The sequence below is a fragment of the Cucurbita moschata genome, unplaced genomic scaffold, assembly GCF_002738365.1.
Source record: "Cucurbita moschata cultivar Rifu unplaced genomic scaffold, Cmos_1.0 Cmo_Scf00073, whole genome shotgun sequence".
Taxonomy (NCBI): Eukaryota; Viridiplantae; Streptophyta; class Magnoliopsida; order Cucurbitales; family Cucurbitaceae; genus Cucurbita; species Cucurbita moschata.
The window spans coordinates 133,934-154,922 of NW_019268589.1; the positions used below are offsets into that span (position 1 = coordinate 133,934).

General features: G+C 37.3%; 2 protein-coding genes across 2 annotated transcripts; one reads left to right on the forward strand and one right to left on the reverse strand.

Moving 5' to 3' along the window:
• Positions 1-1,096: 1,096 nt before the first annotated feature.
• On the forward strand, positions 1,097-4,500 carry LOC111438340. Its single transcript, XM_023076242.1, has 3 exons — positions 1,097-1,530; positions 3,379-3,517; positions 4,185-4,500. The coding sequence occupies exons 1-3, from the start codon at positions 1,165-1,167 to the stop codon at positions 4,367-4,369; spliced, it is 690 nt and encodes a 229-aa protein (XP_022932010.1). The 5' UTR covers positions 1,097-1,164; the 3' UTR covers positions 4,370-4,500.
• Positions 4,501-6,564: 2,064 nt separating this feature from the next.
• On the reverse strand, positions 6,565-8,103 carry LOC111438339 (U-box domain-containing protein 26-like). Its single transcript, XM_023076241.1, has one exon. It carries the CDS (start codon positions 7,943-7,945, stop codon positions 6,746-6,748), a length of 1,200 nt encoding a protein of 399 aa, XP_022932009.1. The 5' UTR covers positions 7,946-8,103; the 3' UTR covers positions 6,565-6,745.
• Positions 8,104-20,989: the final 12,886 nt, after the last annotated feature.

Sequence of the window (20,989 nt, forward strand, 5' to 3'; positions counted from 1 at the left end):
CTTTTTTTTACAGGTTCTTGGAAGGTAGCTGCTAGATATGTGTGAAAATCTCTTGACGGGTCTCTTTTTGTTCAACTTTTGAAGTTGGTGAATGGTGGGATTAAAGTAAAAGCTGCTGCTTTAAACGTAGTTAAGTAGTAGGAGATTAGTAAACACATGGATGAAGACTAATACAAAATCTTACTCATTTTTACTTGATCAATCCTTTCCTCCATCCCATCTAGACATGGTTTAGGTGCGATAGTGGAGATCATGTGAGATCATTAGAGATAAACCATTCTTAAAGTTAAAGAGTTTCAGAATTTGAATATTCTCATTGATTTATGAAACATTTGAGTTCATTCTCAAACGGGATTTTGTTGAATATGTTGAAAAGGTGAACAAAGTGAATTTAACGGTGGAATGTAATAAGATCAAAGATTTTTTTGTTGTGCTTTGGAAACAACGATATTTGGATATGTTCATCAGGTGGGATGGGGAAGCCTTCCCGTTCCTAACCTCGCTTCTATTTCAAATCTCATCATTCTAAAAATTTTCATTTATTTTCGTGGAGATCAAGGGTTTTATAAGAAAATATATATATATATATATATATATATAGTGTTGAAGATAGTATAGAGAGAGAGCGAGGTGGGAATTTAGTAGTGTTGGAGATGGGGTATATAATCTTTGTCCCCATTTAACAAGGAGAAATTTCTTTCCATTGTCTCCCTCATTTTTTCTCCCCACTGTCTCCCTCATTTTTTATGTCTCCATTTAGCTAACGAGAAGAAATCTCTCTTCACTCCCTCTCTCTCTCATTTTCTATTTAAACGAAAATTCACCACCACTTCATCTTCCCACTGTCTCCCTCATTTTTTCTCCCCACTGTCTCCCTCATTTTTTATGTCTCCATTTAGCTAACGAGAAGAAATCTCTCTTCACTCCCTTTCTCATTTTGTATTTATACGAAAATTCACCACCACTTCATTTGGAGTGGGTCCTCACGGGACCCCGATCACATATGTTAATATCTCTAATAAAAATTCCGCACCTTTTTGTTCCTTAAAAATTCATAGAGAGATATTTAGAAATTTGATTCTAAAACGATATCTCAATGGTTAAGGCAATCTATATTGAAAATATGAAAATAAGGCTGAAGTTTTGCCACCAAAATCAACAGCCATGCCCATGGCGTCTCCAACTGCGAGGCCACTGATTCCCCATCTCCTCTTTCCCTCTTCTTCCACAAACCCTAACCCTAACCCCAACAAACCTTCAAAACCCATCTCATCTCCTCGATTACCCACCAGACGTTTGCTTCTCTTCTCCCTCCCCATCGCCACTGCCCTTCTCCTCCCAATTCCGAGCAATCCAATTCAGCCCAGTTCTTGCGACGCTCTGGAAAGATTTGACCCTGTCAGCCGTTCTGAGCGAGAAGCGAGTGCCGCTATTTCCCGAAGAGTATCTGAAGCTGTGGAGCTTCTTGATAAAGGCAGGGAGTTGCAAGCTCTTGGTGATTTCAATCAAGCTCTTCTCTACTTCACTCAGGTTTCCACTACTTTTGCGACTTTTATCATATGATTTTAGTTTTCGTGCAAATGTGTTTTCATAGTTGTGCTCATTGATTCGGTTTCCATTACTCTGTTTGAGGACTTTGAATTCCCAAATTGGGAAGATAATGAGTTTATAAGTAAGGAATACTATCTCCACTTACATGAGGCCGTTTGGGGAAACAAAAAAAATAAGGTCACGGAGCTTATGCTCAAAGTGGACAATATCATATCATTTTGGAGAGTCGTGATTCCTATCACGGTATGAGAGTCATGCGTTAACTTAGCCATGTCAATAGCATCCTCAAGTGTCGAACAAAAAAGTAAGCCTCGAAGGTGTAGTCAAAAGTGACTCAAGTGTCGAACAAAGGGTGTACTTTGTTCAAGGGCTCCAAAAGGAGTTGAGCTTTGTTTAAAGGAAGGCTGTTCGAGGACTCCATAGGCTTCTAGGGAGGCTCTATGGTGTACTTCGTAGGAGGAGAAGATTGTTGAGGATTCTTGGAAGAGAAGTCCCACATTGGCTAATTAAGAGAAAGATCATGGGTTTATTATAAGTAGAATATTATCTCCATTGGTACGAGGTGTTTTGGGGAAACTAGAAGCAAAACCATGAAAATTTATGCTCAAAGTGGATAATATCATACCACTGTAGAGGTATATGATTCCTAACCGTTAAGTCTTGATTGGCCTAACCTATATAAACATTGTTCAGCTGCAGTTTAGACATCGTGAAAAATTTAAGTATTAAGAAAAATTAATATGCTCGGGCTGAGGCTTAGTGTCACAGTCGCACTTTTCTTGGCAACGGATTTGACGATTGTGCCGCACTCACTCCCAACACTGAGTGAGTCAAGTCAACTTAAGATCGCGTCGCCTACGGCCAGGTAACATATGCTCAAGCCTTTGGCCCCATTTTGAGAAGAAGGTTTTAGAAAACCGAGACAGAGAGATTTTGAAAGAGAGTTTGAAAGCAATATTGAGAGAAATTGAAAACAATGTTACATGACTACAAGCAAAAGGAAACACAACGGCTTAAATAACATATAACTTTTCAGGTAGGGAGAATTTGACAACTAGTTGCATCCCCCTATATTACATTTTAAGGTGATTCAGGTCTAGTAGGCCTAGATGTGATTTCGCCGAACGGTCGTACAAAATCTAGGTGAGAGGAGCTGACGACTAGTTGCGTCCCCCTATAGTACATTTTGGGGCATTTTATGTCTATCAAGCATAGACATGATTCTACCGAACTGTCCTACATTTAGAAAATTGAATAAGGAAATTATACATCATGAAAGCAGTAAAGTAAAACAATAAAGTGATAAAAAAACAAAGGTTTAGGCATGCCACGGTATGTGGCCATGGGCAACATGACTTGGACAATCTTGGCCGTGACACTTAACATGCATTCAAGTGGGCATGATCAGAATTTGATCGGGTTTGCTGTAAACGAGAAATGAAGAACCTGCCCACCTCTACGCTCTAAGAACCGATATGCCTTGTTTTGAAACTCCTCTCTTAATTGCAATTGAGAATTTCTAACTATGGATTGTGCTTCCACTATGTATAACAAGTCATTCATGACTTGAAACGAGGACTTAACTGAACATCAGAGATTTTTGATTATCCAGATAGAACTGTGAGATCTCACGTCGATAGATGTGTTTTAAAAATTTTGAGGGAAAATCCGAAAGGAAAAGTCCAAAGAGGACGATATCTGTTAGCGGTGGGCTTGAGCTATTACTAGAAGGCTTTAGAATTCTTTCGTTTTGAAGCTCATTTTCAATCTACATCCCTTGTTTTGTTGAGAGAGAGTTAATTAGTCTTTGTTCTTGTGTAATTTCAGGTAATTGATAAATATAAAGATTTTGCCTTCTCGGACTATGCTCGAGTAGGCCGAGCATTCGCCCTGTATGAAATTGGTGACCGAGAAGAAGCAATTGCAGAGATGGAGGATGTTTCCATATCACTGAAGGGATATCCAGGTAACTTGAATAGATTTTCCACAACAGTTTTAGCTAGAGAAATGAACTTTCTCATACAATGAACAAGTGATTGAACATTATGAGAATATGTTATTTAATGATTCTTCACACAAAAGTTGCATCAAATTTATGAAATTTTGAGGCCACAATTGCAACTAAGTTTAAGGTCAAATAGGATGAATTTGAGAGTTCGAGGTAAAAAAAGGATACACATCTCAAAGTTAGTTGTCATGATTGAGGTGTACGATTATGAGACATGGATACTTACCTGACACAGAGACTATGAATGTTGTTCTTAGAAAATCAAGGGCGTGGACATGGAACAATCACGTTTATTAGTATTACATTCTTATATCATTTTTAAATAATGTCTCTCAGGTCCGAGCCATGAGGCTCACCCCGGAGCCCCGGGTATAGGGGAGAAAAACTTCAAAGCTCGATTATAAAAAAAATCAATAGTTTATACATTCATTCATATATTTAAAACGAGTTTGATGTATTTCACTCTCAAAATATCGAGTGAAATTCGGAATGCTCTCGAGAGGCCAATTATATGGTAAGCCATCTAGAACTTAAAGAATCATACAGTAATACTTGATGAGAAATATTCCTTGGTGTCTCTTCTCTTGTAATACTAGCATTGATGTATCAGTATATTATTTTGCAGAAGTGCATGCGGCACTGGCTGCAGCCTTATACGTGGATAAACATGCTCCATTGCTGGCTGAAAACCAATTCACCATAGCAACTTTGCTTGATCCTCATTATGTGGATATCTCGTATGTGAAAGAAACAAAGCACTGGCCTCCTAGTTTAATTAGTTCTTTGAAGAATTTCTTAACACTTTCTTAGACATTTGTAATAATGTATAATACATACAACTCAATTCCTTGTTTTCTAAGTGTACAAAATGTATCATAGTCTATAGATAACTCTACAAACCCATGCAAGTAGTAGAAAAATAGTTTATTTTACGTCTCTTATCCCTTCAAATTGTAATATGAATTGATTTTCTTTCATTTGATCTTGCCCATTGCTTATCCTCATTCACGTTTGTTCGTCAGCTATTCAGTTTACTTTCTTGTGGATCTACCATTGAATGTCGAAGGTGTAGTCAAAAGTGACTCTAGTGTCGAACAAAGAGTGTACTTTGTTCGAGGACTCCAGAGAAGGAGTCGAGCCTCGATTAAGGAGAGGCTGTTCGAGGGCCCCATAGGTCTCAGGGAAGTCTCTATGGTGTACTTTGTTCGAGGGGAGAATTGTTGAGGAGGGAGTCCCACATCGGCTAATTTAGGGAATGATCATGAGTTTATAAGTGAGGAATACTATTTCCATTGGTATGAGGTCTTGTGGGGAAGCTCAAAAGCAAAGCCATGAGCGCTTATGTTCAAAGTGAACAATATCAAACCATTATGGAGGTTCGTGATTCCTAGCCACTATTATATGATTGTTGAATCTATTAGGAACATAATTGTTGAATCTATTAGGAACATTACAGTGGAAGGCTTCAATTTTTTTCATGTTATTGGCCTAATCCATGAAGTTGAATGGAAAGTTGAGGTGGATAGAGATGGATAATGGAGATAGCAAAATTGCTGTCAGTTATTTAAGGTTGATTGACCCCTACTAGAAAATGGAGGTCACCATTTAGGAAAGCTTTTCTTTCACGCTGAAAAGTCTTTGCTAATGCTTTGATATTAACTTTTGAAATGACTAGGCCACAATGCTTTGTCCTCGAGTTCTTTAAGATCTCTTGTGGGTCCTCGTATTAATAAAGAACTCTCTCTTTTACGGCCATTTTAGTGTTCATAACATGCTTTCACAAACAAATTTCTTCTCACTTCTTCAAGAAAGTTCACAGAAGATATTGCATTCTCTTTCTCATTGTTCAATTATTTGTAGTTGTGATGTGCTTTTTGGGAAGGAAAAGTCCCATCAGAAAGATGCAGGGGTTCAGAATTCAGGAAAAATGCCATCGTTGACAGGCAAGCTGGAAGAAGTGCTTCCAGCAAATTGAGTGGGCCATTCAAGCATGTGCCCTGCCTCTGCCTTTCTAAACCACATGTAAATCTCTTCGGTTGCTGATACTATTATTAAGTTGGAAGTATTGGACACTTGTCATGATTTATTAATAAGGTGTATCGTGATATTTACAGGCTTTCAATTCTGAACCTCCTATTGGACATGGCAGACTTGATCCACACATCATCAATGGCTGTGATTCTGCCTCAGGTTCACTTAATCTAATCTGCTTTATTGATTCTCTTGTATCAAATCAAATTATACCAAATTTTGGATTGTGAATGTAACCGCTAATGCCCATCGCTAGCAGATATTGTCTTTTTTTGGGCTTTCTCTTTCAGGATCTTTTTGGAGGTTTTTAAGACGTGTTTTCTAGGGAGAGGTTTTCACACCCTTATAAATAATGCTTCGTTCCCCACTCCAACTGATGTGGGATCTCACAATTCACCATTCTTCAAGACTCAGCATCCTAGCTGACACTCGTTCCCTTCTCCAATTGATGTAGGATCCCCAATCCACCCCCTTTCGAATTAGAACAAGACACCAGGCAATGTGCTAGTGCGGAGGTGGGGCTAAGGGGGTGGACACGAGGCAGTATGCTGGCCGAGAAATTGGAGGGTCCCACATCAATTGGAGAAGGGAACAAGTGCTAACGAGGACGCTAGGCCCAGACGGAGGGTGGATTGTGAGATCCCACATCTCTTTGGAGTGGACACGAGGCAGTATGCTGGCCGGGGTGGGGGGAATTGGAGGGGTCCCATATCAATTGGAGAAGGGAACGAGTGTCAACGAGGATGCTAGGCCCAGACAGAGGGTGGATTGTGAGATCCCGCATCGTTGGAGAGAAGAACGAAGCATTCTTTACAAGGGTGTGGAAACCTCTCCCTAGAAAATGTGTTTTAAAAACATCGAGGGCAAGCCCGAAAGAAAAAACCCAAAGAAAACAACATCGGTTATCAGTGAGCTTGGGCGGTTGATTGACGAGAAAGGCAGGTATATTATAAGTGTTTTCAGATGCACATAATGATACTGAAATGCATTTGCATGTGACTATAAATCTCCAATGACTGAATGTTTCTATACCTGATGATGTACCCTATTAGATATTTCTTCTATAGCCAATCAAATTTGCAGGCTATAATGTATAGATTCACATTTGAAAGGGAAAAAAAAAGGCTGAGGGGCATAGAATATTATTATCACACCTTACATATTCCTTTTGTCCTCAACCCACTTGGATCTAAGAAGCTTTAGCAGAATTCTCGCCTTTGTTTTGGTCTTTGCACAGCACTGACTCTGCAATAGCAGAAGCAATTGACTCAACACTCCACCTCTAATGGCCTCTTCCCTTGCTTCCACTGAATCATAACACAATATTATAAGTGATCCAACAGCACTTTCACTGCCTCCAAGATCTGATACTCTAAAAACCATCTTCACAATAGCATTCACACCATTTGGATTATTTACCACTTCCACTTTTGCACTTCTCATGGCTAAAAGTTTCTCAATTGCTGCCATTGCCACTCTTGCAGAGCTTCTTTCTCTTTGTTGAGCATTAGAAATGTACGTAATAAGCCCTGTAACTGCACCTTCCACAACCAAATTATTGATGTGTTGTTCCATGTTACTTAGTGAACATATGGCTTTGGTTGCAGCATCGGATACCTCCGAGTTATGGCGTAGAAGTTGCACGACTTCACGTAAAAGCTCGGTAGCGTTTCCGAGTAAAACACCAAGATCTTTAGTCTGAACTGAAGATGAAATTGCCTCAACCAGCTGACATAAACTGATCTTGATGGTGGCAGTGCCATGACTAAACAAAACCATGAACCTTGATAGTTTAGGCTCCTCCATTAGCATATTTAGGGACTGTATCTGATCAAGAGAAACCATAGAAACCACGAAACTAAGCGCTTGCTCTACAAATTCCTGATACTCTTGTGATAGTTTAGCTTCTTCTTCTCCAAAAACCAACTCCAAAAGCACTGACAAGAACCCAAATTGGACGAAACAAGAATTACGAGAAGGAAACTGTTCACATAAAATCCTAACTCTTTGAAGAACTTGAAGCTTGTATTCATAAGAAAACTCATGAGATTCAAGTTTGGTTCTCAAAGCAGCCATGGAATCAATAGCAGAAACGCAGTGAGGGCTTATTTGGTCACCCATTTGAAGCCACTGGCTAATCAAATGGCGAAGAGTATTATTAGGCACAAAGGAAGTATCATGAAGCTTCTGCATTGTAACAGGACATGTGAGGTTCCCAGATGCCAGCCATTTCTGAATGCTGGATCTTTCATAGGTCTGTCCTGTGCAAAGGGTCACAGGATCCTTGAACAAATCCAGACTTATTGGACATCTAAACAAGTGAGGGATGGTCTCATGAGCTGCTGCTTCTTTCATGGGGAAGTACTGATATTGATCAGAGATTGTGGTGTGCAGAGTGACAGAGATCAGAAAGAGAGGCTATCCGATGAGTGTTCTTGCAAGTAATGATATGAGGAAGAAGTGTAATAAAAATTGGTCCCCATTTCCTGTGTTATGATATAGAATTCAGTCAAACTGACCCACCATGGATCAATAATAGTTATTGCCTTTGAAGTTTGAATCAACCCTCTTAATAAGAAAAAGTGGCCTAGAGAGAGAGAGAGATTTGACCAAGAAATGTTCTTATTCCATGAGAGGGAGAGAGTTTTGACAGGTATCTCGAGTCCACTACTAATAAATATTGTTCGTTTTGGTCCGTTACGTATCGTCATTAGCCTCTTAATTTTAAAATGCGTCTATTAGGGAGAGGTTCATGCACTCTTATAAAAAATGTTTCGTTCTCCTCTCTAACTGATGTGGGATCCCACGGAAATTTTCTTGATCTATAAGAAAGAGGGAGTTTTGAGTATGAAAACTCTAACTTTTTTTTTTTTTTTTTTTATATTGGGTTAGGTTGTCGAGTTGTTTTTCTTTAATTATTTAAAAAATCATACTTATTGTGAGATGAGTGTCAGCGGGGACGCTGGGCCCTAAAGAGGTGGATTGTGAGATCTCATATGGTTGGGACGGAGAACGAAACATTCTTTATAAGGGTGTGGAAACTTGTCCGTAACATACGCATTTTAAAAACCTTAAGGGGAAACTTGAAACAGAAAGCCCACAGAGGACAATATTTGCTAGCGGTGAGTTTGAGCTCTTACCCTTATCCAAAATATATCGTTAACATTGGTTACGAGACCAAGTAAATGTCAACCCGTAAACCGACTCAAGTTTTTTTATTTTTCCAAAAATTCGATATAATTTATTTTTGGTCCGTCTAGAAGGCATATTAAATGGGGAAAATCATTGAAGTAATCCACTTAGAATCCATAGTTTTTTCTTCATCGTGACATTCCATCACACATGAACAACCTTTTTGTAGCAAAGAAGCCAAAGTTTATTTGTTCACGTAAAGTGTTAGAAAAAGGAAGTCAATGTATTTTAATAAATAATAAATAGAAACACCCTGTAAATTGCCTTTTTTGTGAATTATCCCCTTATTATTATTATTTTTATCTATCTAATTTTAATTTTTTTTTAATAAGTAGAGACGGAGTTTGAAATTTAACCTAAAATCTTATAAAAAGTATGTGTGAGATCCCACATCGATGGGAGAGAAGAATAAAACGTCCCTTATTAGGGTGAAGAAACCTCTTCTTAATAGACGTGTTTTTAAAACCGTGAGGCAAACGACGATATATTGGACAATATCTACTAGCAGTGAACTTCGACTGTTACCGTGTATGATATTTAAAATTTTATATAAGCGATAAATTTCAAGGTGTAAATCAGATGGATGCAATTTAGTCTTCCTAAAATAATCCAAATTCTACCGAGGTGATCTTGTTTAAATAATGGTCAAAGATGGACGACAATGATGATGAACACAGTTGATCGAATATAATATTTTATTCAAACAAATGTCTGTTTATATTAATATAATGAAATGGTCGACATAAACTATTTATGATTTAAAAGACTAATGAATGAAAAAACGTGATTAATACTTTTTTAATAAGAAATTTTTGAATCAATGAACAGAAACGTTACTAAACGAACGTCATTTGATATCGTTTTTTTGAACAATGTGTTATTTTAGGGTATCGTTTAAGATTAAATGCATACACACCCACCCTATTTATTTGATGGGCAAATTAATTCCATCACCTTTGACTTTGGACTCTACCAAACCTCCCCCACCTCACTACCCAAAGTTTAGTCTATTATTCCTTATCTACTTGTTTTGTATGACTTTCTAAGGGAAAAAAATTGAGGTTTGTGTTGATAGAAGCTATTCATTGTATTGTTTCTTTAGGGGTAAGTCTTGTTGTGGTCCTCGAACGATCATTAGATTCATTTTATTTTGAATTTTGAACTTTTAAAAAATGTTTGTTTTTCTTTTTTCGATTGAATAGATTGAACATATGATTTGAAATCGTGTGTATTCGTTATTAGGATGAACGAATTTTAGTATATCTTAGTAGATAAGACATCAATTACCATCTTAGAAATAGATCACTGTTGCAATTATTGAACTAAAATACACAAGCATGCTAGCATGAAGGCGTTTTGAAGCTAATCTATATAGATTCCGTAAGTGGGTAGTGGGTTAGATTAGAGATGCCCATTTAACCCGCAAAACGAGGGCTCCATGGAGACCTGTCCTAAATGGGGCGGCAAAATTCTCATTTCAATGGGCAATGGGGGAGGAACCAAGAAAATATTTCTCTTCGTTAGCTAAGCGAGATTGGGGACGAAGATTATATTCTCTATCCCCGTTTCCAACCCTGACCCCACCCCATCATTATCTTCCCGGGGACTAATTCGAACCTTTTTTAATTTTAAATTTTTTTATCACAATCTGAACAAAAAAAAATCTAACCCAATCCAACATTTTGTTTGAATTGGATAGTCCAGATTGATCGGATTCTCCAATTATTTGAACAGAGTCCCAAACCGTTAACAAAATGTTGGATTGGGTTAAAAGCAAATAATATTTGCAGCATAAATCAAATTTAAAAGGGTGAGGACTAAAATATAAAAAATAAAATAAAATATTAAAACCCAAATGAGAATATTGGATTTATTTCAACCTTACTTTAAATATTAGCGTGGAACAGCTTTTAAATGGATTGAGACATTTGTTCAAATCATAGATTAATATCAATCCTACAAAATCATCCATTTAAATCTTAAAAAAATAAAAATCAAATTAGACAATTCTAACGATGTTCAAATGATCTGAGAATCCGATCAATTTGAACAATTCAATTCAAACAAAAGGTTGCATTGGATTAGATTTTTTTCGGTTCAGATTGTATTAAAAGTTTTTTAAATTCAAAAAAGTTCGAATTGGTTCACAGATTGACGTTTTTTTTTTCCGACGAACCTGAAAGATAGGGTTACAACTCAACCCTACTTTTCCATACTTTTGTGATTATTACGAAGATTAAGAATACTTGACATTTGTGATTATTTGTAAGTTTTTTTTTTGAATAATTAAAAAAAGAGAGAACAACCTGACCATCCAATCCAATCTGGATCGGGTTGGATTGTGAACTCTATTTGTGTTGTTTGGGATGATCCGAAAGATTTATCCAACTCAATCGAGCTCGGGGAAGACTTTTTTTTTTTTTTACACCCAATTTTTTATTTTAATGTCAATGTCAAAAGGGAAAGTCAAGAATATTTTAGCTTTAATGTTCCCTCAAGATTAGGTAAGTTTGGCCAAAAGATATTGGAAGAGAGGGAGAGAGAGAGAGGAGAGAGAGAGAGGAGAGAGAAAGAGAGATTGAGACTCGAAGCAACAAAAGGACAGATGAAAGAGCAATATACATAAGAATTCAAAAACAATAATTTATATTAAAAAAAAGGAAGAAAATGATCTTTGAACACAATCTTGTCGGCCAGTTGATCAGCTCGAGTTACACTCACAATAGTTTTTCATTAGATTTTGGACACTCTCCTTTGTCCTAACATTTATTAATGAGGGGTAAAAAAGACCATTTTACCCTTTCGGGGTTGATTTTGACTAATTTTTCTATTTTTTTCGTAATTTTCTTTTTAAATTTTGAGTTCGGAAAATTTTTCTGAACATTTTCTCTTCAACCTTATCTCAGCAAGTTTGGGATTTAACAGAAAAGTTGAAAAATTTTGTACATGTTAGAGTTTAGGAGTTACAAAATAATATTCTAATCTTATATTAGATGACCTCTTACTAATTTTCATACGAAAGTTGTGAATGAGGACAATGTATGCTAAAAGAAATTGTGTTGGTTTGTGGAGATAGTTTTACTTGTGTAAGTAATTTAAGACAAGTGTGTAACTGGTTAGTGGGATAGCTCACCCAAGAAAATGGGTTGCTTACTCTAAAGAAGTGCCCCAAGAGTGAGCACACATGTTCTTCGAGCTATTACCTCGTGCCTAAAGTGAGTGACTTCACAAGAGTTGTGGAGACTAGTATTCCGTCAAGAGAGAGCATCAAGATGAACATGAGCAACACAAAGAAGGTAGTTGAGGCAAGACCATAGAAGCGTCACTACAACATTTGCCACATGAAGGTGGCCTAGTTGAGAAGATGTCTAAAGTGTAGTGCCAACACGAGACTGTGTTATAAGCATCTAAACCTTGCTTCCGATAAGGGTTGTGGCCATGACGAAAAAATATCGTGATACACAAGCCCACTTTGCTGTTGTAAAGTGATGTGACCATGACAAGAGAATGTCGTGATACAGATCTCTATGCAGCTTAGAGAATCCGATTGATGAGGCCAAAGTGGCTATGTTTGGAGTGCGCTTCACCTAGCTCAAGTGAGGAATGCCAATGATAGTTTTTCTATGGTTTTTCTGGTGAGAACCGAGTTGAGTCCGAGAAGTGGGTGAGTTAGTTCCCTAGTCGAATAGCCCACAACAATTAGGTAAGTTGTGTTTTCTTATGCTTATGCTACGAGTCTCGGAGTCTGAGAGAAGGTTTGTTAGTGGCCATAAGTAGTGTGTAAGTTTCCATATTCACTCTATTGCACGATCAAGTTCAGTGGATAAAGTTAGCAGTTAGCCTAATGTTCGGATCATCATCAGGACGATGCCGAGATTAAGTGGGAGAGAGTGTCACAATCCACAATGTGATTCTACCTCCAAGTAAGTTATTGAGGACGATGACTAGTTTAAGTGGAGAATAGTGTCACAACCTCACTATGAAAATAGTAAGTTGTGATCCCCCAAACGCAGACAGACAAGGTGGCGACCCTCAAGTGGTGCCCATCCGACCACATGAGGAGCGAAACAAGACAAGTGCTATGATGCGACCGGGGAGGACGATGCATCATCCAACATACCGAGAACAGTGTGCATTAAAGCCAAGCTGAGGCATAGACAATGTTGGAGAGAACGAGGCGACATGAATATTGATGTCAAGTTCAGAGAGGGGCAAATAGGTCACAAGGCCATAACCTCAAAAATTGGAGAGGGCTAGATAGCATGGACATAGGAGGGTCCAATGCCTTGATATAACCTAGATAGATGGATGTTTGAGATGTCTCGATGATATGAACGACACATGTGTCCGTTCTTGATGAGCATGACTGAATGAGCTATGATGAGCAATGGCATCCTGGGACGTGGGATAGTATCAAGACATGTGGGTCATGTTAATTGGGAATCAAGATAACATATTGAGATGCAATGTTGCATATGAGAGACCATGGCCCCAAGTAGAGGCAAGGTCAATTCGAATGACTTTGGCCAAGTATAGAGGCAAGTTGATTAGAGTCGCAAACGATTGAACATGCATGCACAAACAATGTGTGTACCTGAACAAGCTTTGATTTCGCCAGACAACATATTTATATAATTATTGGACTTGACTCTACTAGATTGGTGATGATCTTTTAATACTTATCCTCAACACTAGTCTTCATTTATCGCACCATATTGCGCTGACAACGAAAATCGTCATATTTGCTTGTATATAAGCATTTTGTAAATAAATTTGTCACTTGGCCATCCTTTTTTTCCTTCCGGACTTTTCTCTCTAACAAAATTTTAGTGGGACTCCACCTGCTTTGTTTTAGCATGAAACATCAAATTTTCTACTAGGCGAATGACAAGTTGATTGTTATACTGAAGTGGTATCAAATAGTCAACTTTTTGGTGCAAGTCCTCCACTAAGAGTTTAGCCATGTACTTTTTAAAGTTACTTTAGCCGCTGCTTTGTGTTCTGCTTCTATAGTTGATAATGATAATATTAGTTATCTTTTGCTTCACCAAGAAATTGTTTTTGAACCGAGCTTGAACAAATACTCAATGGTTGATCTTCAAGTATCGTGGTCTCCTACACAGTTCGCAAAACAATATCCAACTAGCTTGTAGTCTTTGTTTCTTTTGTTCAAAGTATCATAGTCGATTGTAACTTTGACATACCTCAAGTTCCATTTAGCCGCATTTTCCAATCCTTTTAGTTGGTTAAGTAGATCTCCCAATCCAACTCTCTATGCAAGAAAGCATTCTTCACATCCATCTGTCTTAATTTTGAATCTCTACTTACCACAAGTGCTAGCATAACTCATACGGTAGTGATCTTCACCGCTGTATTTCATCATAGTCTAGTCCATATTGTTGAGAGATCCCTCAAACTACAATTCAAGCCTTGTATCTCTCGATTGACCCATCCAAGGGACACTTTATTTTGTAAACTTACTTGCAAGATATGAGTTTAACATCTCCTCGTCTTGGCACTAGTTCTCCTAGGTTTGATTTTGCTCCAAGACTATAATTTCTTCCTCCATCGCCTTTTTGCAAGATGAGTTTTGTGATGCTTCATCATACGACTCAGAATTTTTAGCTTCATCTTCTATAATAGCTACACTAACATCCTTGGATTTGGTTTTCGAATTCTTTCAAACTGTTTAAGTTTTTAGGGTGTCATCTTCTTTTCATCGACTTCGATTGGTTGAACCACTTCGTGCTCACTAACATTAGTGCCACTTAGTTTTTTAGGCACATCAACAATTGACCAAATGTATGCAGTTTGCTCCCCGTCTTCTGTTGTAGAATTTCTTCAGTGTTGCTTGAGTTTGGTAAGACTTTCTTCCTTGAGGACCACCATGCTTCTGCTGTGCCACTTTGATTGCCATTTATGTGGTTTGAGCATCTTGCATCATTGATTTGGTCATTCTCATAATTAATGTGTTCTCCCATCATCCTCATGATCACTAGCTCATGTTCTTCCAAGGCATATAGTACCTTTACATCTTGTTCATCCTCTATCTCATTTAGGAAGTTGTCACATTGCTTTTGACAAACTTTTTTTTGGACGAACAATCTTTGGACATGTGATCCTTCTTTCCATGATTGTAGCAAATGCCTCCAAATCTCTTCCCCTTGTGAACTCTTGTTGTAGTACTTATCCCAGATTATCCGGTTCCTTGATGACTTTTTCCTTTGATGACATTTTGTTGTAGTACTTATCCCAGATTATCCGGTTCCTTGATGACTTTTTCCTTTGATGACATTTTTTGTTGTTACTCCAACTTTCATTTGTGTAGAGTGCTTCAATTTTTGAACTCTATAAGTGATGGTTGAGCAGACCCTTCTTGTACAACAATAATGAAACTTCTATATTCTATATTATGGTCGTAATACATGGATCCTCCTCATTCAATTCTATATTCTGGTCGTAATCCATGGATCCTCACTTCTATATTCTGGTCGTAATCCATGGATCCTCACTTCTATATTCTGGTTGAGCAGACCCTTCTTGTACAACAATAATGAAACTTCTATATTCTGGTCGTAATCCATGGATCCTCCTCATTCAATTCTATATTCTGGTTGAGCAGACCCTTCTTGTACAACAATAATGAAACTTCTATATTCTGGTCGTAATCCATGGATCCTCCTCATTCAATTCTATGTTCTGGTCGTAATCCATGGATCCTCCTCATTCAATCTTCTCTAATGTATCCTCCTCATCCAATCTTCTCTAATGTCGGAATTCGAATCTAGTTTAGTAATCTTTTAGCAATCGTCATGTTGCATAGGGAGGTTAATAACATCTCATTCTCAAGAAGTTATAGCCTCGTATCGTTCTTGTTTGATAAAAACGTCAGAACATGTCTCATGATCCAGGGTGCCATTAGAATCCTCTTCTTGTGGCGTTCCACCAATAACCTCCCAAAGGTTCTATCCTTGTAGATGAGACATCATGCATATTGACTGGCACATGAGGTTGCTCCCATTTTCCTATCCATGATCATTCCCTAATTTAGCCGATGTGGGACTTTCATCATCCAACAACACCTCCCCTCGAACAAAGTGCGCCTCCCTTAATCGAGGCTCGACTCTTTTGAAATCTTAGTCATTTTTTATGCCTTCGAGGAGGCTTGGCTCCTTTTCTTTTAGAGTTCTTTGTTCGATATTTGAGAATCTAAGTTTAGGGCATAGCTCTGATACCATGTTAGACGAACACGACTCTCCACAATGGTATGATATTGTCCACTTTGAGCATAAGCTCTCATGGCTTTGCTTTGGGCTTCCCCAAAAGACCTCATACCAATGGAGTTAGTATTTCTCACTTATAAACCCATTATCATTCCCTAAATTAGCCGAGGTGGGACTTCCATCATCCAACACATATCAGTAGCAGTAGATGTCATACTGTCCTAGTGCCTTAACTTAGATGCAAGACATTCACTGCCTAGTTAAAGCAAGCTACCTATGTCGAAGTACAAAAAGATTGAGCAACCTGCAAATGCTCAGATAGCCATGAGTTAGGCCCATATTTCCTAGAGCCAAAAGAAAAGTTCGTGGTAATCAACTAGGATAAGAATACAATGAAAGCCTACAAGCACGATCATAGAGTGAGTTGTCTTGGGATGTTACTCTTGTTTGTGTATTTTAAGTCTTTCTACACTTATTTGAACTTGTACCCCAAACCCATTTTCTGTTCACAATAAAACTTGAACGAAAACTGTACGTGTTATATTTTGGTAGCTTTATTAATTTTAAATTATGCAGATTTTTATTTTATTTTACACTAGCTAAATCATTATAACATTTAAAAATTAATTTTAGTACTCAAAATATTTTAAACCTAAAATTTATATATTTTATAAAAATGAAAATTGAAAGATTTAGAATTTGGATATAAAGAAATGGGGGAAGCTGATGGACACACGGAATCTGATGGGAAATTTCAATACGACAAACAACACTAATTTTCTTCCATTTATTCCATTAGATACTGACGTTTAAGAATTCAACTCTTTAAATTTCTCAAAAACCTATTTATTTTTTTCAGTGTCTTTTTATATATATACACATTATTCAAGTTACCCAATTTGAAAAATGATTGAATAATGATTGAATAATGATGACACTCAAATATAGCTGCTTAAATTCACATCTTCTATAGAAATTTGATCGAAGAGAAGTGGATTGTGAATTCCCACATCAGTTGGGGAGGAGAACGAAACATTGTTTATATGGGTGTAGATACTTCTCCCTAGCACACACGTTTTAAAAATATTGAGAGAAAGTTCGAAAGAGAGAACTCGAAGAGAACAATATCTGCTAGTGGTGGGTTTGGGCTGTTACAAATAGTATCAGAGCCAGACACCGGACGATATACCAACGTGAACGCTTAACCCCGAATGGGGTGGACATCGAGCGGTGTGTCAGCAAGGGACGTTGGGACTTGAAGGAGGTGGATTGTGAGATAACGAATGCCAGACTGAACACTAGGCCTCGAAGGGGGTAAATTTTGAGATCCCACATCAGTTGGAGAGGGGAACAAAGTAACGTTGGCCCCTACGGTGGGTGGATTTTGAGATCCCACATCTATTGGAGAAAGGAACAAAACATTCTTTATAAGGGTGTGAAAACCTCTTGTTTTTAAGTCTATAAAAAATATATGTTGTTTTATTTTTTTATAATTTATAAATATATTTGATAAGCTCTATTTATTTTAAAAAGATTAAAAATTTTCATTTATTTATGGTCACATTTAAAGTGAGGATACACTTGATGCATCGCCCATAAATGATACTTTTTTTCCATTATTTTTCCACTTACAATTGGGGCCATACATGTTAGTGGGTTTTCAACTATCATTATTGGCCACGTGTTAGCAATATATATCACGTTCACGTGTTAGCAATATATATCACGTTCAATAAGGTTAATGACTCGAATAACTTGAATAAACCTCACAATTCGACCCAACTCTCTATTTTCAGATTGAACTGTATTGTCAGGTTATTATTTTTTAATTATTTAAAAATTCTTGAATAACGTTTTTTTAGATCAACCCAAATAAATTTCATAATCTAATCCAACATAATACATGTTGTATTAATAACTAAAATCTTGTAGAATTCAAATATAAAACATTTACAAGTCATAATGCATCACTCTAATTAATTACAAACATTATATTATTCTCAACCAATTGGATATATATATATGAACCCGCAGATCCAACCGAATTTTTGGATTTTAAAAAATTCAACCCAATTAAACAACAAATTTATATCATTTAAAAAAAAAAATAATACTTCCTAAATAATGCAAACATATGTTCAAAAATAAGATTTAGCAACAAGAGGCCAAAACCTAGGAATGAAAATGCACTAAAATGCAAAATAACTATTTATGAATGTCTCCACAGAAAACATCGTCAACCGAACTTGGGTCACTTTACCTCTACATATGGCTAAACGTAGGATGAGTATTTAAAAATACTTCATGAGTGACCCATGTGGAGGTTAGGAAATTAATGGGACCTAATTTTTCATGACTATTCATTGAATTTACTTTCTATTTTGGGTAGGGTGGGAAGCATTACTGTTTCTCTACCCACAAGCTATATACAAATCCACTAGTAGGTTCGTTAACATACCCTTAGGTTTGACTATGGACTAGCGCTCACTCATGCTGTCGAAAACCAACTGTAAGCCATGAAACATGAATAATATTGTGGTGTACGCATTCGAAAATAACATACTGAAAAAGTAATACATAGCATACTGAAAAAGTAATCTATGATTATATGACATGCCTGAGGTTGCATAATAAAATCATGATTTACAGGCACATAATGCTTTCATAAAGAAAGTACATGCATCACATTGTTCATTTGAATAGCATGACATAAATAATAACATATAAATAAGGCCACATGGTATAAGGTATTCATGCATCATACAATATCGTCCAACCTAGTTTGTAGGCACTCCAATAGTAAGTTCACTTACCGTTTCAGATTCAACATGGTGCTCCTAAGCTCATCCTAGTTGATTGTTCTTAAGTCAACTCAACTAAAATTTAGGTTCATCCATGACATTACAATCGTTCAAAAAAAAAAAAAATATCAGACATAAAGTTGTTCATGAAGCCAACCTAACTTAAAGGTCTTAAAACAAGTCTTAAGCTGTGTTAATTATTAGAAATGATTTTGAGACAATTCAAAATAGTCAAGATAAGTCATCCGGGCTGACAGAAACCTCAGAAACCAAACACCACCCTGAAAGCTTCAATCAAAGATTTTCTTTTCCAATTTGATTATGACATCGATTTCGACACGCATCCCATTCGAAGGTGTGACTCATCTCCTAGGGTATATGCACCATCGGTCTCAAGATGGATTCTAAGGTATACTAACTTGGCCATGCTCTTATACTTATACTGAAGTTGTGGTTCATGACAAGACATGACCTCGTCCTGGTTCCAACAACATTGAAGGAATGAAGGGACATTACGGTTTCTTAAGTCGATCGTACCATATTTTCATTTACAAATGATTAGATGGAAAATCTTAAGTAGGACCATAATGTCATGCTAAGGTCTAGGAGAGTTTGATCCTCGTGTTAGCTATCTACTAGATACCTATGTGGTTTCTAAACTCGTCACGAGGGTTGGTATGAAATAGAAACCTTGTTGGAAGGCCCCAATTTTATTCTACATATGATATTGACACACTCGAAATTCATTGAGTTCTAAACTCAAGGCAAAATCCTATCCAAACTAACTTAGGTCTATCCATCAGTATATATGTAGACGTCTACCTTCTAAATAAATTCACTACTAAGGTTAATTGGCTAACTCTCCATAGATCCCATAAAAAACTGAAAAAATAGAAAAGGAGCATTGTCTCTAACCACTGAACTAACAAGGCATAAGAATTTTTGGCCTACTCACAGGTGCTCGTGGAGTGGGTGGTAGTTAGCTTAACTTGTACGACATTCGTGAGGTCCTCAACATGTCTTAACTGAGGCTAACACATGCTATACAGTATTATTCTATGGAGAACATCTTGTAAAGTACTTAATTTGAGCATAATTTCATATCACGAGCTAACAAGCTAGCAAAATTATATCCATGGAGACAGGAGTTCATTTAAATGAACATGCCCTAATTTTCTTTTAAGGGGTTTGTACTCATGCTTCGTTAGGCTTAAGTTGAACATAATGCACAATAACATAATATCATATGCATAAATAACGTGCCAAATGGAAGTAACTAGCTATTCCATAATATATAAAACATGCTCAAGGTTGATTTTATCTTAATGGGGCCGATCATTCTTCTTGGGTTCTTGTTTACATGATTCTTGTCTAAAAAACATGCTCAATTCTATCGTAAAATGAATATTTGAAGTTTTAGAGTAATCGATGATGATTCTAATCAGTAATACTTAAAGAGAACCCAACGTGACTACTTACCTGTTCAAACATATTTAAAACCTCGTCAATCATGCTTCTATAAGCTCCAATTTACATCAAAGCTCTCAAAGGTCGTACATTCGTACTTATATTACTTCTACACTACAAACTCTCAAATTTTCTCATGATCCTTGTACTCATTCTTCCAGGTTGTGATTTCACACCATCCACCCCCGTCGGGATCCAGCGTCTTTACTGGCATACTACCTCGTGTCCATTCCCCTTCGGGGCTCAGCCTCCTTGTCGGCACATCGCCCCGTGTATGGCTTTGATACCATTTGTAACGGCTTAAGTTCACTGCTAGCAGATTTTGTCTTCTTTGGACTTTTTCTTTTGGGCTTCACTTCAATGTTTTTAAAACGCGTCTGAGAGGGAGAGGTTTCCACACCCTTATAAAGAATGTTTCGTTCTCTTCGTTAACTGATGTGGGATCTCACAGGTTTTATCCCTTACGTGGAACTAGATGTTAGCTTCAACATGATCGTTTCCATCAACGAAACTCATTCATGGTACCTTGCAGCTTTATGGATAGTGGAAACTCATTCATGGTACCTTGCAGCATTATGGATAGCATGGCGTAGAGAATGGCAAATCCATGACTGCAGTTGGGCATGGAATCAAGTACTCTGGGTTAAGAAACTTCCCTTTTCTTTTCTTCTCCTAAGCAACTCCTCCCGTTTCCTCTTAAGAGGTCACTCTGGCTT

Excerpts from the sequence above, each read along its gene's own strand:
- LOC111438340 (XM_023076242.1), top strand. The coding sequence starts at position 1,165 with ATGCCCATGGCGTCTCCAACTGCGAGGCCACTGATTCCCCATCTCCTC. Across the intron at positions 1,531-3,378 it reads CTCTTCTCTACTTCACTCAG|GTAATTGATAAATATAAAGA; the intron begins GTTTCCACTACT and ends GTGTAATTTCAG. Across the intron at positions 3,518-4,184 it reads ATCACTGAAGGGATATCCAG|AAGTGCATGCGGCACTGGCT; the intron begins GTAACTTGAATA and ends ATTATTTTGCAG.
- LOC111438339 (XM_023076241.1), bottom strand. The coding sequence starts at position 7,945 with ATGAAAGAAGCAGCAGCTCATGAGACCATCCCTCACTTGTTTAGATGT.